Below are 22,518 nucleotides of genomic sequence, written 5' to 3' on the forward strand. Positions count from 1 at the left end.
CTGTTTCACGAAATATTTTAGTCCAGAAAAGGTGGGTGCATGGGCAAGTCCACCACAGATGGGTCAATTTAACTAGCTGCTGCTTTTGATATGTTCATATAAATAAATAAAAAAGCTAAGTACAAGAACAGAATGTAATAAAAAGTATAATAGCACTACAACATTACATTTTAAAAATTAATAAACAGTTCGCTTAATATATATCAACATTTATGTGAGCATAAAGTTCACTTATACATAAAGTAAAAATATTCAATAAATTCACATCCAAAAGTAGCTCCAAAGCTGATGGCGGTGTAATGGTTAGAATGCCAACCTAGGACCTGGGAAACCAGGGTTCATATCCCCACTTGGGTCACCTTGGGCCAGTCACGGCCTCTCAGCCTAACCTACCTCACAAGGTTGTTGTGGGGATTAAAGGAGGAGGGGGAGAACCATACGCCACTTTTATCTCCCTAGAGAAAAAGTTGAGCTGTAAATTCAATCAATCAATCAATCAATCCTTAGCAACACCACTCTATGCCCATCATTTATGCCTCAACCAAAAAAGGTCAGAAAGCTCCCTCCCAAGTTTTTTCTAGATGCTGCTCTCTGAGCTAAAGGGTGCAGTCAAGTAGGCAGAAACCAACACCCCCTAATGGTAGCCACAGAGCATCCCCTCACCCTAACAGAGTTACAATTAATATCAGTGGACAATAATTAAAAGGCATGGGTAAATAAAAAAGTATTGAGCGTAAATCAGAAAAGAGGATACTGTTAGAGCATCTTAGACAGAGATGAATTCTGCATCAAAGCAGCCGCAACACTGAAATCCATGCTACTGGTAGACAGAGGGAAATAACAGGAACATTGTTTGCACAGATGGTGCATGGCAGTGGCAGAAGCGGTAGATGTTGGCATTGTTCATCAGAGATTTGGGCACAGTGAGTGTCTACCTCATTAGACAGCCCTAAAGCCAAACCCTAGAATATCTGCACCAACTATGGGATTGTACATTTGGAGACACATGTATGGGGAGGTTGCTCTGTGTGCGCATAATGTGCTCTCTCAATAATAGCTGGTATGTTCAGAAAACAGTGTTGTTGTTTACGAAGAAAGCCTGCAGTGGGCCATTACAGAACATTTCTAGAAGAGCCTCTTATTCCGGTTGCTAGAAAAGTAGGCCATATATTTCACTGCTCTGCATATGAATATATGGAACGTGCATATCTGTACAAAAGAATGTTTGTATTGTACCAGCAAGTATGCTTAAGCAGGTGTGGGTGGAAGCATATTGCGCTCACTTAGTTTGTGTAAATATGATACGTACGTGGGTGTTTGGGTAGATATAGATGGCAAAACATACCATCTAAAGCATTATTATTATTATTATCATTATTATCATTATTATTATTATTATTATTATTATCATTATCTTTTAAACCTTCAGTGAAAATGTGTGCTCTGGTACTGGAGGCAAGGTCCACAGCCTTAAAGAGTTAAAAATTAAAATGAAAACAATGGAACAAAAGAAAAGTGGAACAAATGTTTTTAAACTGTGGTACATTTCTGCAGGAAATTTTATTTGTGGTTTTGTTTGCTAGTTTTAAAATGGGTGACTGAGTGGGCGACACATGAATATATCAGTGGGGAGCACCCAGCCTTTAATTTATTAACAAAAGACAGAATGTTAATTTAATGTTCACAAAATGGCACAGGCTCAGGAGAGTGATGTCATGGGCATTATCCAGTAGGTGACCATGGCACTTGTATAATCTCCCTCCACTCTGTTAATTATTGCAATGCAAACACTTATTTAGAGGGGCAGGAGAGCAGAATCACATTTTCTCAGCCACAGAGCATTGCAGTTTGAATTGCTGCAGAAATGTACCAAGAGGGCTAAGAGTGTCTGCAACAAATGAATAGCGTGTTTATTTGCACACCGAAACCATCTTCGGGAGAGGCCTTTGGAAAGAAAACACAACGGACAGAAAAGGAGCTGTTGCCTGGGTTTCCGATGTTCTCATTTGTTGTTTCTTCTCTTGTATTGTAGGGAATTTTAAAGGTCTGTGTAAGCAAATCGATCACTTCCTCGAGGACACAGAGTATGAAGCCGACACAGCAGAATATTTCCTCCGTAAGTCTGCAGCTACTTTTTCCTTTGAGCTGATTATCATGTGTGCCTGGCGCTGCGTGCCCTTCGTTCTCTGCTGATGACATTTATGCAAAGCTCGTTCCCTTGAGGACGGACACGCTGGGTGAGGCAAAATGTGAAAACCAGAGCATTGCACCTCTCAGACTGACTGTGTGTCTGCCTTGAAAAGCTCAGCCAAAGATTCCATCTCATGCTTTTTTCCGGTTCTCTTGCACACACTGTCCTTGTTTTGTTTTGTTTTGACTAAATAGTAAAATAAATGCAAAATGTTGCCGGGCTTTACATAGCGTTATCAAATAAAACCTACTTTATCCCAGTGGAAAGAAAGCACTTTTCGCTGCTGAAACCTTCCAGCTGCATGCAGAATAAGTCAGCCGTCATTAAGCTACTTTGTGGGGTGGCCTGGGATGGGTCTGGTTGGGCAGAAAGTGGGCAGACCAGCAGCAGGTGCAGCCAGAGCCAATGAAAGGCAGAGCTAACTAATTTTAGTTTTGTCCGCAACCTCCTCCCTGTTAAGTTTTACAAAGCAACACTGAGACTGAGGAGGAGGAAACCGAGAACCAGTGTGGGATGTGTGTAAGAAGGTAGGCAGGCAGCGGCTGTTTAAGGGCAGACTGAGGGTGATGGGGCAGTGCCCCATTTGCCCTAATGGACCAACTAGTCTTTTCCCCTTAGGAGTTTCACATGTCCTGTGCATCTTCCGCTTGTGGGGACTGCCAGTATCCCAAATGGGGAACATGCATTAAGACTGAGACACCAACAGTCTTGGAAATCAACAAAGAAAGGTGCAGGGACACCAGGCAAGGGAAATTGGAGGGGAATAAGCTCAAAGACTATGCATACACTACTTTTTTAATTTGGGTTCAAAAAAGTACCAGAATTTAAATTGCAAAATGTATGCTTAATTTTGACCATTGTGAATGGCACACAAAGAATCATAGAATTGTAGAGATAGAATGGACTCTGGTATATATGCTTAGATTAGATTAGATTAGATTAGATTAATGATTATAATAACCAGGTTTCCCTGCAGTGAACATGTGGGGGAATATTCTTTCCTAATCACTCCCTTTGTCTTTAATTCAGGGGTGCCCTTTAGAACTGATGGCACCACATTGGTAGTTTTGCCATTTAAATATGGTTTTAAACTATGTGCCCACATTGAGAAAGTCACATGGGAATTGGCTTTAAAGGCAATATTTGTAGTCTTTGGGTTGCCATCTGTGAAACAGGAAACTACCTAAACATAAAACACAGGGAGCTGCCTAATACCAAGCCAGACCATTTGCCCATCTAGCACAGTATTGTCTACACTGACTTTCAGCAGCAATCCAGGGTTTCAGACAGGGGGCATTTCCAACCCTTCTCAGAGATGTCAGAGATAGTCCTAGGAAGGTGTACCAACTACTAGGCATGCTGCTGGCATCATGGTGATGTTGCAGATGTTTGAGATTTTCAATGCTTGTACTTTTATTTTCTCCTGGCAATATACTGATGGGGTCTAGATAGACAGTAGCCACCAAGGAAAGAGATATTAGGGGCATAGTAGATAGATAATTGATGGCAACAACACAGAGCCACGCTAGATGTTACAAGAGATATGGAGCTGCATTTCTGTCTTTACTTTCTTCTTATGATGATGAAAAATTCTGCTTTTATCACACTTCTTGCACACCTAGCAAAAGTGCCAGCAAAGCTCTTTCCTGGACTGTTGCACCAATATCTCACCCATTCAGATTGATGTCAGGATATTATTATTGATAATTATTATATTTATTTCCCACCCATCAGCACAAGAAAGTCCCATGGTGTATTACAGCAATATAAAATTCATCATTTAAAAAGTTTAAAACAAATTATGATCATCACACACACACACACACACACACACACACACACACACATATATATATATATATATGAGAGAGTGAACAGCCAGGAAAGAGGTGCCTTCATGCCTTCAAACTGCATATGTCCATGCAATTAAACACACCTTCATAACACACCACAAAGAAATTGAGTACAGTGCTATGAACAGCAATGACACTACCCTGCTCTTGTTCAATAAATCAACTTCCTTTTTCTTAAATGATCTTTTTACAATGAGAAAAATGACAAAAAACTATAGTACAATGTGCAAAGTAACAGCCACCTGACAGCAACATCATATAACCGCCACACAAATTCTGTGAAAGCAAATCAGGATATACTGAATATATACTTCATATGGAAGCAGCCCAAGAGCTCATGACTGCCGTAAGGATGCATCCCATCCCAAGCTGTGCTGATTCTAAAGCTATTAGCACAGCAAAATGTGAACATATTTTACAATCATTCTTAAGGTGGCTATCTGGGGAAAGGAGGTAAAAGCACAGTCCATCACTTATCTGAGTAAGGGCAGAACCATGACTAATAATAATAATAATAATAATAATAATAATAATAATAATATATTATTTATACCCCGCCCATCGGGCTGGGTTTCCCCAGTCACTCTGGGCGGCTTCCAATAGAAATAAAATCACAAGAAAATATCAAACCTCCCTAAACAGGGTTGCCTTCAGATGTCTTCTAAAGTCAGATAGTTGTTTATTTCCTTGACATCTGATGGGAGAGCATTCCACAGGGCAAACACCACTACCCAGAAGACCCTAATGAAGTTAATATGGGCTAATGAAGTCATCTAGAACTCCTGTATGTCACCACTTACAGGCCAAACTACACGTTACACTTCAGCCTCATATAATAGCCATGATTGTACATCACAGCAAGTAAAACCATTGCTTAGTGCAAACTTACTGGCTTCCAAGGAAGAGACAATAGCTCTGGTCATTTTAGGTTTGTGGCAGCTAAGCCAAGATTTAGCTTAGCGTGTTGTCCAAACCCAAAATTAAGGTTAAGGTTTCTCATCCTTAAATATAATCTATAGCCAAGGTTTAATCTATAGTTACAAGTCTTGGTTAATGAGGAGATACCTTAACCATGATACTGGGTTTGGACAATACACAAATTCAAGCCTTGACTTGCTATCCCACCTTATCCTAAAAAAACTCATGGAGGAGCAAAGTGGCTGCCACTCACTGAGAGTCAATACGCTCACATAGTCAGGGGAGCCTGGCTTACTGTAGCATTTGAACCAAACCAATGTTAACCTGACTGTCCCTGCAAAACACTTTTGGAAGGTCCAGAGCTCTTGAGAATGAGAGCAACTGGAGGGAATTTCAGAGAGAGCTTTCCCTACTGCTTCTCTCCTTCCTGAGCCTGCTTTGCAATGGAGAAGGGGCCACTGAGCTAACATTATATGCGGCTGCGGTGTAATGTGTAGCTTGGCCCTAAATCAAATCACAAGCACTAACAAGAAGCTCTTAACTAAATAGAACACCAGTGTTTAGAGGTAGTGTATCTCTGGATGCTAACGGTTGAAGAGAAGCAAAAGTGGAAGACCTTCATATTCTCTGTATGAACTTCCCCAAGACCTGGCTTCTGTTGCTAACAGAATTATGGACTAGATGAGTTTATGGTCTGATTGAGCAAGGCAGTTAGCAAGCATGGCTTCTGTGTATGGGGTCCACCTTGTTCTTTGTTCTGAATAATTGGCAAGGCTGGTGTTAGGGAGTTAGCAGCCTCATGTACCTTCTGCATTCCAGCAGGGGATCTACAATGGTCCCCCAGAGCAACCTGGGCTTGCTTTTCTATCCCCTTGCTGTCACTGCCTATTCTAACTGCCCTGTCCAAGCAAGTGAGTAGCATCAGGAACTATCTTGGATTAAGTTACAGGGGCAGAGGTTATAGACTTCACAGTTAACACAAGGAGTCTAAATAGCCTTCATATGGATTTTCAAAATTGTGCAAGTAGGTATTCTGGGTCATTTGTTATTGGTGAGGGCTCAGGTAACTACCTAGGTTAGTTACTAAGGTGATGGGGTACTCATATGTATTCATTTCAGGACACAGTGCAGCTAAGAGTAATCTTATTCCATCTATATTAATATCAACATGCTGCTTTTCAGGCCCTGTAGATGGTGTCAAAGCCATTCACAAGATAATAAAAACAGTCTTGACTCAGAGAATCTTCTCACTGGTGGCAAAGACTGAAGTTGGAGGGGGGATGCATGAGATGAGACAGCTGTAGTGGATAGAGTGATGGATTGGACCAGAAAGATTTGGTTAATCCCTACTCAGCTAGGAAGCTTTGGGGTGGCTTCAGAAAATCCTTATTTCTAACCTGTGAAGATAAAATGGAAGAAATGATAGTCGGAGCTGCTTGGAGAAACTGCAGGATCCAGATGTGATAAATATAAGCATGCATAGTGTTGTCTGCGCATGACAAGTACAAGATGCACTTTCAAAGTAGTGTGCTTATGGTGATCCCTGGGGTAACTTGTTGCGCCTCTTGAGTGCTGTGTTACCAGAACGGACCTTGCTAGAGGCATGCACTTTGAGTACAGTTCTCCATATGTGTCACCAAGCAGATGTTCTGCAGAAAACCATGGAAGGCACTTGTGTATCTGCTCCATCTTGGGGCTTGCTTGCCTACCTGCTTAGTGATCTGATCTCTGCCTCTCAGTGTCCTGTGCCCCCAATCACAGCTATAAGAAGTTGACCCCAGACCCAATGGCACAGCTGCCAAGAGGAGAACTGTTTGCCCTAAACTGGGCCAAACAAAAAGGGATGAGGCCAAGGGTGAGAAATCTATAGCCCTTCAGATGATGCTGAACTACAGTTCCCATCTTCCCAGACCATTGGCCACTCTGGCTGAGGCTGGCAGGAGTTGAAGACCCACAACATCTGAATGGCCACAAGTCCCAAATCTCTGTGTTAGTCAAATCAGTGGCATAGGAATGGGGGTGCAGTGAGTGTGGGCCGCCGTGAGTGTCATCACTGAGGGGGTGACCGCGGGGCCTGGCCTGAAGTGCACCCGAGCCATACATCTGTCCTGGGGAGTGATGCGGTGGCTCAGGCACCTGCAGGCTCTGCACTGCCCGAAACGGCAACGTGGGGCTTGCGGACTCTACAGAGGTCCCTCACAGTGTGCTCTGCCCTGGCTTGCCCCGCCCCTGGGTGTAGGCATTTGCACTGCCCTGGGTGCCCAAGCAACTATCTATGCCACTGAGTCAAATCACTGGGTGCTGTCTCTTGAGAAGTTATCACAAGCTGTGTACATAGGTAAAGATGATTTGGGGGGAATTACAAGCTTTCCTGGGGAAAAGTTTCCATCTTTAACAGGACAGGCAGGAAAACTGATCAAGGGCTGCAGTGATGAGAAAAGTGGCACGACTTGCATTTATTTATTTATTACCTTTACATCCCCACTTTCCTACAAGGTGCTCAAGGCAGTGTACATAATTTGACACTGCCCATTTTTTGCCTCACAACAACTCTGTAAGGTAGGCTATGCTGAGAAGTAGAGACAACCTGCATGCTTCAAAGCTGAGTTGAGATTTGCATCCCAGTCCTAGGTCTGATACTCCAACCACAACTCCACCTTGGCTTTTGGGGGCAGCCTGGATTCAAGTTGTACACGGAATTAGAATGAGGATGCTGGGTTCTTTCTGAAACCATTTATAAGCAAAGCTAGGAGAACATGCTGCCTTGGTTCCACCTTCACCCCTATTAGAGCTGTGGCTGCACCTTCTCAGATCTGCTTTCTAGCAGCAGGGCTCATCCTTGTGCCTTGTCATTTTACAGCCGGAAGCCTGGCTTGTTGTATTGCCAGGGCCCCTGCCGTAGACTTGGGATCAGCATTGGAGCATTAGTGCTGAGGAAGACTGTCAACCTATACAATATTTTATAGTGGTTACCTCTTTAGATGGCCATCAGTCAAGCAAGCTTAAAATCAATGGCATTGTTACAGAACTTCAATCCACTTCCTGGGTTGGAAGGGTGTAGTAGTCAGAATGAGATTGGGCCATTACTTCACCTAGCCTAACATTGTCTGCGCTCAAGGAGATGTTTCCAGCATCATTGCCAGAGGGGAGATGTAGAGGACTGAACACAGGACCTTTTACATACAAGGCATATGGCCTGTCTGTCATCTATACACACAGAGTTGCTAAAAAGTAGTTATATACCTGATATATATATTCACGGTCCACTTCATACAATGGAGATGTCTGATTACATAGTTTTGGTTTCCAGTTTTTAATCTTTTTGAATGGGGGAAGATCATGTGCCTGCCTTTTAAGGTGGAATAGCAACAGCAATGGTTCATTAGCAAGGTTGGGAACTAGGCAGAAATGTTTTCTTTAAAAAAACCACACACACACACACACAGCAAATGCAGTCTAGCCTGTGCCTTGAAGAGAGATGTGACATGCAGAACTCAACAGCTGTATGTTTATGTGACAAGGAGCTAAACGTTGCCATCTGCTCATTGTGCCACATCAAAATTGCTGTTGAAGGACAAGTTCAAAAGCTGGAAACCCCACTGGAATATCCTTCCATCCACTCCACCCCTTCATGCTAGAACAGAGGAAACCCAGATAGGAGAAAAAGGCATGGAAGACTTTCCCCTATAAATGTTAGAAATTGAAGACCTGCTGATAGGATGGCCGAGTGAAAAAGAGGCCAAGGCTTTCGCACCCTTGGCTGCAGCTGTAGGTAACCTAAGGGTGGGGACAGGTGAAAAAAGGGATGGAGCTCCTGCATCTTTTATAGTTGTGTAGAATAGGATATTTCAGCAGGTGTAGCTTGCAGAAGTAGGGTCCTTTCCCCCACCCCCATCTGGCCACCCTATGTAATGCCTATAATTTTTGAACCTTCATCAGAGAATGCATACATATTTCTATGGAACTATGCAGTCAATGAACACAGTCCCCCTTGCTTCAGAGATCAGTTTCACACATTCATACACATTGCAGGAGTAAGCTCACAATACAAACACCTAGAGCAAAGAGTTCAATTTTCTCTATCCTTCTAGTGAAAGAAAAGCATATATGGAGCGGGTGGGCACAAATATTCAGGGCTGCATGACTGAACGTAATTGCAGTGCACCATGCAAATTGAGTATAGTTTGCAATCATTAGGCTTGCTTCTGCATAATATATTCTGAACGGTGGTCCTTTCCCAGGCAGTCAAATAAAACTGGTCCAGAAGAGGCTTTGTGCGGCTGCCACAATTCTCTGTTGTTGCTTTTGTGCTGGACTAATTAGCAATGTATGGGGGGCAGCGGGAGAAGGAAAATAGTGGCACACACCTATGGTATTCTTAAAAGGTCCCTCAGTATGTAGGGCATCCTCTGATGGCAAGCATCTCCTGGCATTTGCTGTCATTCCCCACCGTTAAATCTCATTAGTGTTTTCCTGAAGTCATTAGTGTAGCATACCACCATCTCTGAAACATAGCCAGGAAACTGGGAAAGGCAAGAGATGTTTCTCTAGCCCATCTAATACAGATTTAAAATCTTTTGGATCTGGACAGCATTGCTGCCATGTTTTCCACAGCAATTAGCTATGTGTTGGCACTAAAATGCATGTATTGTTGCAGTAGTAGTGGTAGTAATATGTAACCTGTAGGGAATGTAAAAAAAAGCTGATCCACTACCTGTCCCTTTATAAATGAAATACAGTGGTACCTTGGGTTACATACGCTTCAGGTTACATATGCTTCAGGTTACAGACTCCGCTAACCCAGAAACAGTACCTCAGGTTAAGAACTTTGCTTCAGGATGAGAACAGAAATCGTGCTCCAGCAGCGCAGCAGCAGGAGGCTCCATTAGCTAAAGTGGTGCTTCAGGTTAAGAACAGTTTCAGGTTAAAAACGGACCTCTGGTACAGATTAAGTACTTAACCCGAGGTACCACTGTACTTACTTTCCTCCTGCTGCCTTGTGTTTGATCTGTGTTTGGGACATTTACACAACGTTCATATATTCTTAAGCAAAAGAGTCAAACACCTGACGAATCAGGAGGAAAAAGAATTGCCTGGCAAAACAAGTGAAAGGGACCGAATGAAAGGCAAGAGGGAGTACAAATTCCAAAGCTCCCCCAATACAAAGCAGGCCCAAAGACTCACATATGGGGATAACCCAGGGTGTTTGTCTATTTCATGCTTTTTCAGTATAATATTCAGAGTGGTACAACTTGATTCAAGTGTGCAAGTAATGCTTTTATTGCAAAACTGTTTAAAAGCCAGCAACTGGTATTCAGAGACTTACTTCCCCCCACAGTGGAGGCAGATCATACCCATCATGGCTAAGAGCAGGTCATTGACAGCATTATCTTCCATGAATTTGTCCAATCCTCTTATAAAGCCATCCAGGTTGGTTACCACCACTACACCTTTTGGAATGAATTCCATACTTCAGGTATGCTCAGGGTGAAGAAGTATTTTCTCACGTCTGCCCCGAATCTTCCAACATTCAACTTCATTGAGTAGCCACGAGTTTGTCTTTGTAAACGAAAAAGTCCCAAATGTGAGATAACCTATTATCACAGGGGAATTGCTTAAGTCAGAGTGACCAAACGTGACAATTTACCTTAGAATCACATAGTCCTCCCAAGAAAAAAAGCTACAGTGGTAACCTTGGGTTACAGACGCTTCAGGTTACAGACACTTCAGGTTACAGACTCCACTAACCCAGAAATAGTACTTCGGGTTAAGAACTTTGCTTCAGGATGAGAACAGAAATCATGCGGCAGTGGCATGGTGGCAGTGGGAGGCCCCATTAGCTAAAGTGGTACCTCAGGTTAAGAACAGTTTCAAGAACAGACCACTGGAACGAATTAAGTTCTTAACCCAAAGTAGCCCTGTACTTGCTTCTAACAGTTTCCTTTTTTGAAAATGTATCCTGTGAGCTTCTTTACCTCCTTGTATCACAGCACGTCACATTGTTGCATCATGGGATATGTTTCTGTAAATTAGCAGTACTAAACAGGGAGTGAGAACCTGGGAAGATTATAGGAGGGCTTAGATGGACCCTAATATAAAATTCTGAAAAGGAGTCAGAAGTAAACTAAACTCTGTGATTAAGATTATCAGGTTAAGAACTTAATTCATTCCAAAGGTCCATTCTTAACCTGAGGTACCACTTTGGCTAATGGGGGCCTCCCACTGCCACTGCGCCATCGCCACACGATTTCTGTACTCATCCTGAAGCAAAGTTCTTAACCTGAGGTAATATTTCTGGGTTAGCGGAATCTGTAACCTGAAGTGTCTGTAACCTGAAGTGTCTGTAACCCGAGGTACCACTGTAGGTGGACCCCCCGCCCCCGTTTACAATTCACACTTACTTGTGGTCTGGCCATTCTTGTGGGGGGTTTTTTATTAAAGATTTTCTTGATTTACAAAAGTGTTTGCAATGTCTCTCTCTCATATTTTGGTCTGGCCATTCTAATCTGCATTGTGCTTTTGAGGACTGAACATCTCAGGTTGCTTACACTCCATACATTTAAAACACACACTCATATCCCCCAAAATGCTGGGAACTGTGGTTTGTTAAGAGGAGTTGTATTTCTGTGAGGAGTAAACTACAGTTTCCAGGATTCAGAGTGTGTTTTAAATGTATGATGTGTACACAGCCTTAGATGCTGCCACACACCTTACATTTTAAGTAGGAAATGTTAGCCCCAGTGTTTTCTATTGCAAGCATGTGAAGTGTGGACATGTGCATGTTCATCTTTAAACGCCCATGTGCACACATTGTGGATACATGACCCAATCAGGCTTTTCTCACACATGTACATGCATGAACATATGTCACTTCCACACTTTACATTTTGCTGAACCTCTGCGTTTCCTAGCCCAGTTGCAATGTATAGAGCCACCCATACGCTATTCTTAACCTGGTGTGTGTGTGTGTGTGTGTGTGTGTGTCACATATATCTGCATGCTACTGCCATCTGCTGGGTGGAATGTGTGAGGATGGGAGTGAATGAGAGAGAGGGTTAATAGGACTGCCTTCGTTTGTGTGCAATTCATATGTGCCTTTTCTAAGTGTGTGTCTGTGTGCATGCACACGCGTGTCAGCAGGGATTTATCTTCTGGCTCTCTTTGGAGACACCTCTGCATCCACTTCTGAAAATATCTGTGTTTATTTTTGTGGTGCCTCTCTGCTGATTGCAGTTGCCACCTAGATGCTCCAGTACTGCACTGCGTTGGTGGCGGCTTTCTGGCCTGCAGATTTCACTTTCTGTTTGGTGAGAGGGACGTGCCTTTGGGCTTTCTAGGTGCACGAAGGAGCCAGGAGAACGTCTGCTATCAGATGCCATTTGACTGGCCCCTGTTCACTGCTCGTTTCTAATATCCAAGATGTTGACAGTTCATTTGTAACAGCTCTCTTCTTCTGTTGACACTCTGTTTCTCTCTCCTCCTTCTGTCTCCTTATTCCTCCCCTATCACTGGCCTTTCCAATTCCTGTGCTTCTTTGCTCCGTCTTTTATGTTCATCCTTGGTACAATCCTCCTTCCCCCCCCTCCCCTCAATCTCTTCACTTTGCTCCTGTTTGCCTTCCCTCTCCTTCTCCCCACCCTTCTCCATGTTTCTTGCATGCATGCTGTTCTGTTTCTCCCCTTCCTCTCCCCACCACCCACCCCAAACCCCTTTCTTTGCTTACAGGGGCTGTAAGGGCCTCTAGTATTTTCCCGATCCTGAGTGTGATTCTGCTTTTCATGGGTGGACTCTGCATTGCAGCCAGCGAGTTCTACAAAACCCGACATAACATCATCCTTAGTGCCGGTATCTTCTTCGTGTCTGCAGGTAAAGGAGGGCTGAGGGTTGACCAGCGTCCTCGGGATCAAAGGACAAAAATCACAAGCGAGGGAGGGGCTCAAGGTGCTGGGAGGCTGAGAGAGCAGCCACTAGGCAGCTGCCAGTGCAATGGAAGTGCATGGGGGGGTGGGGAGGGAGCAGAGAGAGCAAGGAGAAAGGACATGCAAATGTTTGCACAGCTACAGTGACAGAGAATTAACTTAGATGAAAGAAGAAGTCAGAGAGAGGGGGAGAGAGAGAAGATGCATAACTGCATACTCCAGAAATTTCAACATTTTGGGGTTATCACCTGTTTTAGGCAAGCACCAACGTAGACATGATGATGGGTTGTATCTATGCTAGTCCTACCCAGAGTAGGCCTGTTGACATTAATGGACAACAGGCTTAGGTTTGTCCATTTCAATGGGTGTCCTCTGAGCTGAATTTAGTTGGGTACAGCCCCAGATGTTTAAGGTCATGTTTGCTCCAATTGCATACTTTTCTCCCAGCCAAATTCACTTCCAGTGCAAGATAAAAGTTCCGGGGGGCGGGAGAGACTGTAGAGGGTTATACTGTACAATTGCCCCCCAAGTACAATGTGATGAAGGATAGAATGGAAATGGTGGAATGGACGAACAAACAAGCTACAAGCAGAGTCGGGGGAGTGCTCTTAAAATCAGATGCCTCTGCCCTCATTACCAATGTGATTACAGCATACCCAGGCTTGAACAGATAGGTCTTCCACTATCTCACCTGGCGTGGCCCTGAGGTTGCAAAATCTCTCAAGCCCAAAGAGGATTTTGCTGTCTTGCAAAATTTGCATTCAAAGGTGAAACTAGGTTTGCCTCAAGTAAGTCACCTGCCAGCTGAGGATTGCATTTCACCCATGTGATGAAGAGGGTGCTACAGTAGTCTAAAAAAGCGTATGCCATAATAAATTTGTTGGTCTTCAAGATGCCACAGGACTCTCTGCTGGTTTTACTTATAATAGGGCTTCACACATGTTGAAAGTGATATATAAGATCATGGATTTGACTACAAGGCTTATTCTTCACTGTCCATTTGTTTGGCAGAGAAGAGCCAAGACTTATCCTTCACTGCTCAGTTGTTGAGCAGAGAAGAACAGCGCATATCTCTTCTGTGGCTGCATAGAAGGATAGGAAAGACCTCCTCTCAAGACTTCCTCTTTAGCAGCCTCTTAGTAGGGAGGATGTGGGGCAATATAGGCAAGAACAAAATATAATGGTGCTTCTTCATCTTAAATACATTGGAGAAACCAGGTTGTTCCAAAGTATGATGGAAAACTTTCATTTCAGCCACAGATTTGCTAAAGACAAGGGTTATCTATCACCAACAGAAAATAAAGAGGACACAAATAAAAAATGCCAACCTATTTTTATTATTTCATGCATTACCTACAAGGCTGAGGAATAAAGAGTAGCTCAGGAAAGTGAAGAAGTTTTGTTTGGCATCTCATGCCTGATTGTGTCACTGAGGTGGTTTGGGCTGTACCATTTCAGCTTCCAGGTGGGGCCTCACATGATCGAATGTCCATACAAAAGAAAATCCCTCCACATGGAATATTAGAGATCAGAGAGTTCTAGTCTAAACATCTACATGCCATGCTAGTTTTCTAAGAACATATATATATATATATATATATATATATATATATATATATATATATGCATGGAGTAACATTCAGTCATGTGAATCCCCAACTGCAATGGCATGAACCCCCAACTGCATTCAGAAGTGGTACAACCCCAGCAACAGGTTTCCCACCTCAGTGAGAACTTGGCCAAAGAAGAGACAGGACCTTGAATTTCACCTTATGTGAAAGTCATATGGAAACCCAAACCCAGCTTTGCAACCTTTTGAGCAATGATAGCTGCATCTGAAAATATTGCTGTGTGTAGGCTGTTCGTTAGTAGCCTGTCCCACTGTTTTGTGGCTTTTACCTCTTGCTTCTAATTACTGTATTTGTATGTTGTCCCTAATGGCGTCAAAGCTGTTTACAAAGGAAGTCAAACGCAATCAAATACAGTATATAAGAGAGCTAAAGTAATGAATACAGTATACAAAACATCAGAATCCATAAAATAAGATTCCACTTGCTCAGTATTTCTATTCCCTGAATATCCACACGCCCATACCTCCATTAAACTATGCTTACACACATTCGCCCATAATCAAGCAAGAACACATGCTCCCTCACTCTCAACAATTATTGAACTCAACAGTCACCTAGTTACATATACAAAAGTCTGCATGACACTAGCAGACTAACGCTATGAGGCTAAAACCAAATATAATCCCAAATAAAAACCTCACACTGTTCACCCAGACACTCATTCCCATTCCCTTCAGATGTTTCAGGCTGCAATTCCTATCAGCCACAGCAATCAAGGAGGATGGGAATTGTAGTGCAACAACACCTCAAGGTCACTAGGCTACTCTTGCCACTGGTTTATTGTTTGTGGCTGAGAAGGCAAGCTGTCCCTGAGTCCTCAGCCACCAGTTCCTAGCTCCCACATGAGAAGCAGTCAGACTCCAACCCCTAACTGCCAGCAGCCACACACTATCACTTTGGACAGCACCACACATCCCTACATTCAACCAAAGAACACTCATAAGGAGCAGAGTGGGGCTCCTCACCTTCATAGAACCTCAAAGCCATGACAGCTCTTTTCAGCTTTCTGGGCAGAACTGGAAAGTCCATTTGCCCTCTCCATTGGTTCTTGCTGACCAGTGATGCTGATATTTGGACCCATGCTTTATACAGCAGGGGGAAGCAGCTTGTGGACTGCTTATGAGCTTCCTGAAGGGTCTGACTGACCAGTGTTAGAAAAAGGGTGCTGGACCAGATGGACCTCTGGTCCAAGCCAGCAAAGATATTATATGACAAGGTCAGTTATTAAAATTGTATGTGACTATTTTGGTGGTGCTCCATAACTGTCCATTCCTCTCTACTTTCACTATTGGCTGTTTCCTATATTAGCATGGGAGTTTTCTTTGGAAACTGGGGTGTGCTGCTTCAGTGCATCTGTTCCCTGCAAAACACAAGGCTTTTGGATGATTGCTCACAGGGTCAAATGAGGGCCATGGATCAGGCGAGGGCCATAGCTTTATCTAGACCTGAATTAAATGCTTCTTTGAAGTGCAGCATGCTGAAAACAGTGCTCTGTTAGGTAGGACACCAAGATTGGAAAATCCAGAAGTCTTATCCTGCCTGCCAGTCACAAGAGACAATGTTACACACCTCTTGAAGATACTCTGAGGCTTGAACATACCCTAGGAGTAGCCAACGTGGTACCCTCCAGATGTTGTTGGACTACAACTCCCATTATCCCTGAACACTGATGGGAGGTGTAATCCAAAACACCTGGAGGGCACCAGATTGGCTACCCCTGGCACACATCATCTGAGTCATTCACTAGGCTAGGTCATTAGACATTGTGGATCAGTTACTACCACATTAGTGGAGTGCTGACTTTCCTAGAGCAAAATCCAGAGAGTGTCCTCATCAGAGACACAATCTAGCATAAAGGAAAGACTGAACCAGCTCTCAGAATAATAATGTTGGAAAGGATCTCAAACATCCAACCAGCTGCTGGTGCAGGAAATGTACTGCTACATCCCTGATGTTCTTGGATGTATCTTGGAGAAAATGCCTGGTGAAGGCACACCTTAACATTTAGAGTTAGATGCATATTGAATCAGCCATCTGGACAGATGTGGAATGGCATTATTGTTCACCTCGTTTATTCTGCTATATTTTCTCAGAAATATGACTACAAAAAGTATATCATTTTGGAATGGCAGTGTTTTTAGCATGTGGCTGTCAGTGAGGAGCTCAGATCAATAACAATACTCATAATGCCCATTGTTTCTGGAGCTACAGGAACTCACAACTTATGTGCATTTAACTTGTGTGCATTCAGCTTTATGTGCTTGGGGGGTGATTAAAAAGGGGGCAGGCAGGTAGGAAAAAAGACTTCGGCAATCCCACCCGCCATTGCACCCAATGTATTTTGACTATACACAATTGTGGCTTTATGTGTTATCCCAGGAATGCAACCTCCATGTAAATTGAGAGTCACCTGTACTGTCTGCACCACCATAAAAAGCTTAATTTGCAAACAGGTTGTTGAGGTATCACAAACAAGTTGTTGGCAACAAGGTTGAGCCCTTTTATCAGATTCTCCCTGTGAGGATAAGAGGGGTTATGTTAGCTCCCCAGTTAGCCCATTGACTGTGAGTACTGTGTAAAATGTGGTTGTGAGATTATTTTTTAAAGAAAGCAACAGCATGACTCTATTGCCCTCTCTAGGGCTGACCCACAATTTTGCAGATGTTTAGCTTCTTTTTAAAAGGGTGTGTGTGTGTGTGTGGCTCTCTTCCCATCCCCAGGATGCACAAAACTTGCCTTTCTTTTTTTTACATGGAAACAGAGTATCATATTGGTTTGGCAGTAGTGTAAATAGTGCTCTGAATGAAAATAAAACCAGGGTTGCTGTTTTTCCTATTGCCTAAAAAGTTTGCAAAATCTACACTAGGGTTCAGTATACAATTAGGGCCAAATCACTTGGTCATTTTTTAAATAGTGAAGCTACCCCAAGTTGTCCCTTTGGGCATGGCGACTCGACTTCTGAATTTGCCAATACTGAGAGTGTAGCACCCGTCACACAGCGTATGTGTAAAAAGATTTGTTAACAGGAAGCAGGGCCATCCCGTGGCATCACACGAGGGGCTGACCCTCAAGCATGGGTGTCTCTTAGAGGGGTCATTAAAAGCCCACATCTGCAAAGGGCACCCTGATTTTGCAGAGTCTGCCTATACCTGTCTGTATATTCCTGTTTAGGCATGTACCCCACTAAGAGGTGCTTAACACGGAGGGCCAATGACATGCACAATATCAGGACAAGGGTCAAAAGTCTGGCCCCTGCTTCCTGTTAATTTCAGACTCACCACACTCTAAAAAGCAATCCAAAAGAAGATTGAGCCAGGAACCTTGATGTGTTCGGGAGCATTCTAAATATCAGAGAAATGCCCCCAACCCCTATATTGTGGAGGCTGCACTTCTGCACAATTGCCATCTTTTTTTAAAAAAAAGGTCACATGAATTGGCCTTGGGGTGGGGTACAGATTTTATATGTTGTTATTATTTTTTATTATTACATTTTTAGACCAACTTTATTTCAAGGCACAAAAGTGGGCGTACATGGTTGTCCCCCATCCCATCACAACTGCTCTGTGAGTTGAGAGACAAGAAGTGGCCCGTAGTCACCCAGTAAGCTTCGTGGCTGAGTGGAGATCTGAACTCTGGTCTCCCAAGTCCGTATCTACCAGGGCTCTTCAGCTTATCCTTGATGTACATAGAGGACATGCTAATGGTTTCTTCTCTCTTGCCCTTTGTCCACAGGTCTGAGTAATATAATTGGCATCATTGTGTACATATCAGCCAATGCTGGAGACCCCTCGAAAAGCGACTCAAAGAAGAATAGTTACTCTTATGGTTGGTCCTTCTACTTCGGGGCCCTGTCATTCATTATAGCCGAGATGGTAGGAGTGCTGGCCGTACACATGTTTATTGACCGGCACAAACAGCTGCGTGCCAGCGCTCATGCCACAGACTACCTCCAGTCCTCTGCCATCACCCGCATACCCAGTTACCGCTACCGCTATCAGAGACGCAGTCGCTCCAGTTCCCGTTCCACCGAGCCTTCACACTCCAGGGATGCCTCTCCCGTCGGGATCAAAGGGTTCAACACCCTCCCATCAACGGAGATCTCGATGTATACCCTGACCAGGGACCCCCTGAAGGCTGCCACTACCCCCACCGCCACCTACAATTCAGACAGGGATAACAGCTTCCTCCAGGTTCACAATTGTATCCAGAAAGAAAACAAGGACTCTATCCACACTAACACAGCCAACCGCCGGACCACCCCCGTATGAAGCCGTCGAGAGGGGCTGAAACATGGGGGGGGGCTGGGAAGGTGGGAGTGGGACTTGGGTTCAGGATGGGAGGGAGCAGTAAGGGTGGGCAGGGGGAGAGGAGAAAGCAACCATGGGGAAACCTTCCAAAAGCAAAAAAATAAAAAAAAAATCCAGAAAAAAACCAGAAAACAAACTTAAGTGAAACACCTGAAAAGAAATGACAAAACGTTTAAAAAAAGGGAAAAAGAAAAAAAAACTTCAAAAAAAATCAAGAGAAAGAAATTTAAAAATATAAAAAATAGAAAATAAATTTAAAAGAAAATGCATGATTTCCCATGTACCATTATTTTAACATTTAATAAAAACAGATTTAAAAAAAGGAACCGAGAAATAACAACAAAAAAATAATTAAAAAAACCAAGTGGGAAGAGGAGGCAGCTCTTTGGATTTCTGGGGGGTTTTACTCTTTACTTTTTCAGTTTGTTTTCTTTTCACTTTTAACCCACTGTGGACTTGCAGGTTCATAAGGATCTCCAGGGACAGGTGGTAACAAAACGCAGTGCTTTCAGTGTCCTTGTGGATGCCTTTGTTGCACATGCACTGGAGCCTGCCTAAGCTTACCAAACCCCCCGGAGTGACGAGTGATTCGACATGTTCCTGTGGGTCCACAGGGCTTAACAGTGACCTTCCTGTCCTTGGGGATTTGAGGGTTTAATGCTGATTCACTGATCTCCAGGTCTCAGGAAGCTAAGGCTGATCAGCTCAGCCTCATCAGCCTGTGACTATCCTGGGGGTTAACAGTGACATTGCAAAAACAAAAAAGCTTCATAAAAAAGTGGCAATTTTTTAATAAAACAGAACCAACTATAAATAAATGTAAATATAATAAGTGGATTTACTTGCAAGAAAGCCAGATAGTATTTTTCTTTTCATTTTTCTTTTCCAGCTTGAAAACTGTGAAAACTAAAATCTTAGGGGTTGAGAGGCTTCTAAAGTGAAAATGGAAACTGAATCCATTTGAAAACAACAAAAACTTTTTAAAAGACACCCAGAACTTGGCCACTTGGTTGGTGTGGGGCGAATTCCCTCACGGGCCATGAGAATGTTGGGCCAGGAAAAGCGGGGGGGGGGACATCTCTCCCCACAGAGAAAAGGCTGCTGCTATTGCTGGGGCTGCAACCTCGAACACAGAACAAGGACTAGATGTTAGTGTGGAGACTTCTGCTCATCTTCCCTGACAGGCAGGCAAAACATGCTATCCCCTGAACTCACTCCCAGGCTTAAAAAGAAGTCAACAGGCAAAAAGGCTGCTGCTTGTCTCCCGTTGTCGGTTTCATTTACACTGCTAGCTTTCCTGGTGCGTGGATAGCTCTCACCAGATTCATTCAATGCCCCTCTCATGAACACCTGACACACCGAATCAAGACACAGTCCCCATGCCAAGTACATAACTGCAGAAAAGTTATTCCCTGACTTCATTCTGTTGTCAGTGCCAGCTGGCTGTAGGGCCCAGCCAGTCAAAAGCTGTAGGCTTAGCCTGCCTTACGCAGAGACACCCGCCTGTAGGGTTGCCGTAATCAAATATGGGACAGCTTGGCCTCCGGACCTTTAAGAGAAGGTGCCGTTTTCCCCACCTGCCATTGCAGCAGCAGTGATGGGAGAGAAAACCGCAACTGCTCAGATTCTGCTGCCGCTATGTTACATAAAGTCAGACGGGCCAAGTTGTGCCATGTGGGAGCTGGCAGCTTTGCAAGTCTCAATTGAAAGGGAGAGAGGCAGGATCCCTGAGGCTCAGCCTCATTTTACCCTCTTTCTCCCCAGTCTAACCCCTTCCTCTCACCAAAGACGCCCATGGCAGAGAGAAAAGGTCGTCTTGAGATCTCTGCCACAGGAAGTCTGCCAGAAGGATTATGGGGTAGGAGTCTTTGGGGGAAGCGATGATACAGAAGAGCAAGGGGGCTGCATAAAGGGTTGGGGGGAGCATGAGCCTTGTCTTTCTTGGGCCCAGCATTTCCCTCAAAGGTCTATAGGTCCCGTCCCCCCAACAGCACCTGCTGTTGGTTATGGCCATAAAGAGTCACTGCAAAACTCTACCACAGACCCACAGCTAGGCCTCACTAGACCCTTACCTGGAAGGCCTCACTAGACCCTTACCTGGAAGGGGCTCCTGTGCCTTTAACAGCCAAGTCATAAGGAGGCGGTTGGCATGTCCTGTTCCCCCCCCCCCAACACTGTGGCACTTCTTATATGTCTCTCTTGTATATGCTTCTTAGCACACGTCAGAGGAAGGGATACATTTTAGAGTTCCAGAGATAAGCCTCCCATCTCGACTTTGCTGACAGTCCTAGAATACCCACAATCCATCTTTCCCCCTTGCTCACCCCAGTGGTTCCCATCCACATTCATTCTGGAGTGAAGGCATAAATCCTGTAAGGCAGTTGAGAGGTTGGGTCTTCCTGGTGACATGCCCTATTCTACTTCCTCGCTGCTTGGCCGCTTAAAGCTTACATTCTTGATTCCACTGCATCTGCCCCTAGTTTACATCTGTGAAAAGCAAGCATATACATAGCACACTCCCTCCCTAACCTACACCCACACCCACACACCCCATCACAGACACCCAAATCACCATTGTGTACATGAGGGCCATTCATTTTTCCACTGAAGGGAAACGGTGTGCTACCGCTTTTACTTCAGTTCCCTTTTTAACACTGTTAATGGCAGATGGGGAGAGCAGGATCCCAACAAAGGTAGCAAGGCAGACATTGCTTACAGCTATGGCGTTGAATTAGCTTTGAGGTACAGATCTGGCTTGGGCCAAAAAAAGAGAGATGGGGTGAGCTCTCCATGGTCCTAAGAGGCCAGAGCCCTTCGCATTACCTTCAAGGAACAGGATTTGGGGCTGAGGGTTTTGCTGAGTGGGGTCCTCTTGGCACCTTTAGGCTCTCGCCTGACTCTTCCTGTTCAAATAAGTGCTGCTCCAATTCAGAGAGTCTTCACTCCCCCAGCTGCTGAGCTCCTGCTGGAACTGAAACGGGGTCCCAAAATGCAGCCTGCACTACCCACCCAACTAGTGCTGCCTTCCCCTATTTTTCTTCTCTTTGAGAGGAGAGGTGAGTCCTTTTCCAGGACAGGGTTGCGTAGGGAAGCAGCAGGTGGGGCGCTGAGCCAGTGACAGAATGCATTCTCCCCAAGCCTCAGCAGAACAGTCCCTCATGGCTGAAGGGCCTAGATACAGCTTGACCGACATTATTTATCCGTATGGAACGCCCCATTTTATAGTGAATGTCTAGAACTCCTGCTTAATCCCAAGCCTCAGCCTGCAAACCTGTAACAATGAAAAGGGCAGAAGGGGGTAAAATGAGCCAATATCCAAAGCCCTGGAAATGTGTTTTTTAAAAAACTGGTTTTGTGTTCTCCAGCATATGCAGAGGGTGGTATTTTGGTTGAAATCCCAAAGCTGCTTTCGAGAACTTGATTCCTGTAGAGTTCTCTAGCATTTCTGATTGAATAAAAGATGAATGAGAAATTGTGCGTGTGTGAATGAGTGTGCGAGTGTGCGTGAGTGTGTGTGAGAGAGAAAAAAGTAAGAAAGAGGGAGGAAAGGAGAGGGAGGACTAGGACTGGTGAGGAATTTTTTTTCCAAGGATACTGCTTATGTTCAGCTCAAACCAGTTCAAGAAACAAACCTCCATTTTCTTTATTTTGTGTTTTTTTTCAGACTGTTAAACAGAAAAATTTTAAAAAGAAGAAAAT

At 44.0% G+C, this 22,518-nt stretch overlaps 1 protein-coding gene across 2 annotated transcripts in view; it reads left to right on the forward strand.

Annotated features, from left to right (window-relative positions):
* The window catches only part of CACNG2 (calcium voltage-gated channel auxiliary subunit gamma 2), a 145,574-nt gene extending 126,630 nt beyond the window's left edge, over positions 1-18,944 (forward strand). Inside the window, exons 2-4 of one of the 2 annotated variants that reach the window (XM_081928409.1) lie at positions 2,033-2,116; positions 12,688-12,828; positions 18,245-18,944. In XM_081928409.1, the coding sequence (XP_081784535.1) occupies positions 2,033-2,116; positions 12,688-12,828; positions 18,245-18,780 (761 nt within the window). In that variant the 3' untranslated portion in view covers positions 18,781-18,944. The remainder of the gene's footprint in view (positions 1-2,032; positions 2,117-12,687; positions 12,829-18,244) is intronic. The other variant, XM_081928410.1, reaches the window with a different exon arrangement.
* The last annotated feature ends 3,574 nt before the right edge of the window (positions 18,945-22,518 follow it).

This window comes from Podarcis melisellensis (assembly GCF_964234715.1).
Source record: "Podarcis melisellensis genome assembly, chromosome: 10".
NCBI classification, from domain to species: Eukaryota; Metazoa; Chordata; class Lepidosauria; order Squamata; family Lacertidae; genus Podarcis; species Podarcis melisellensis.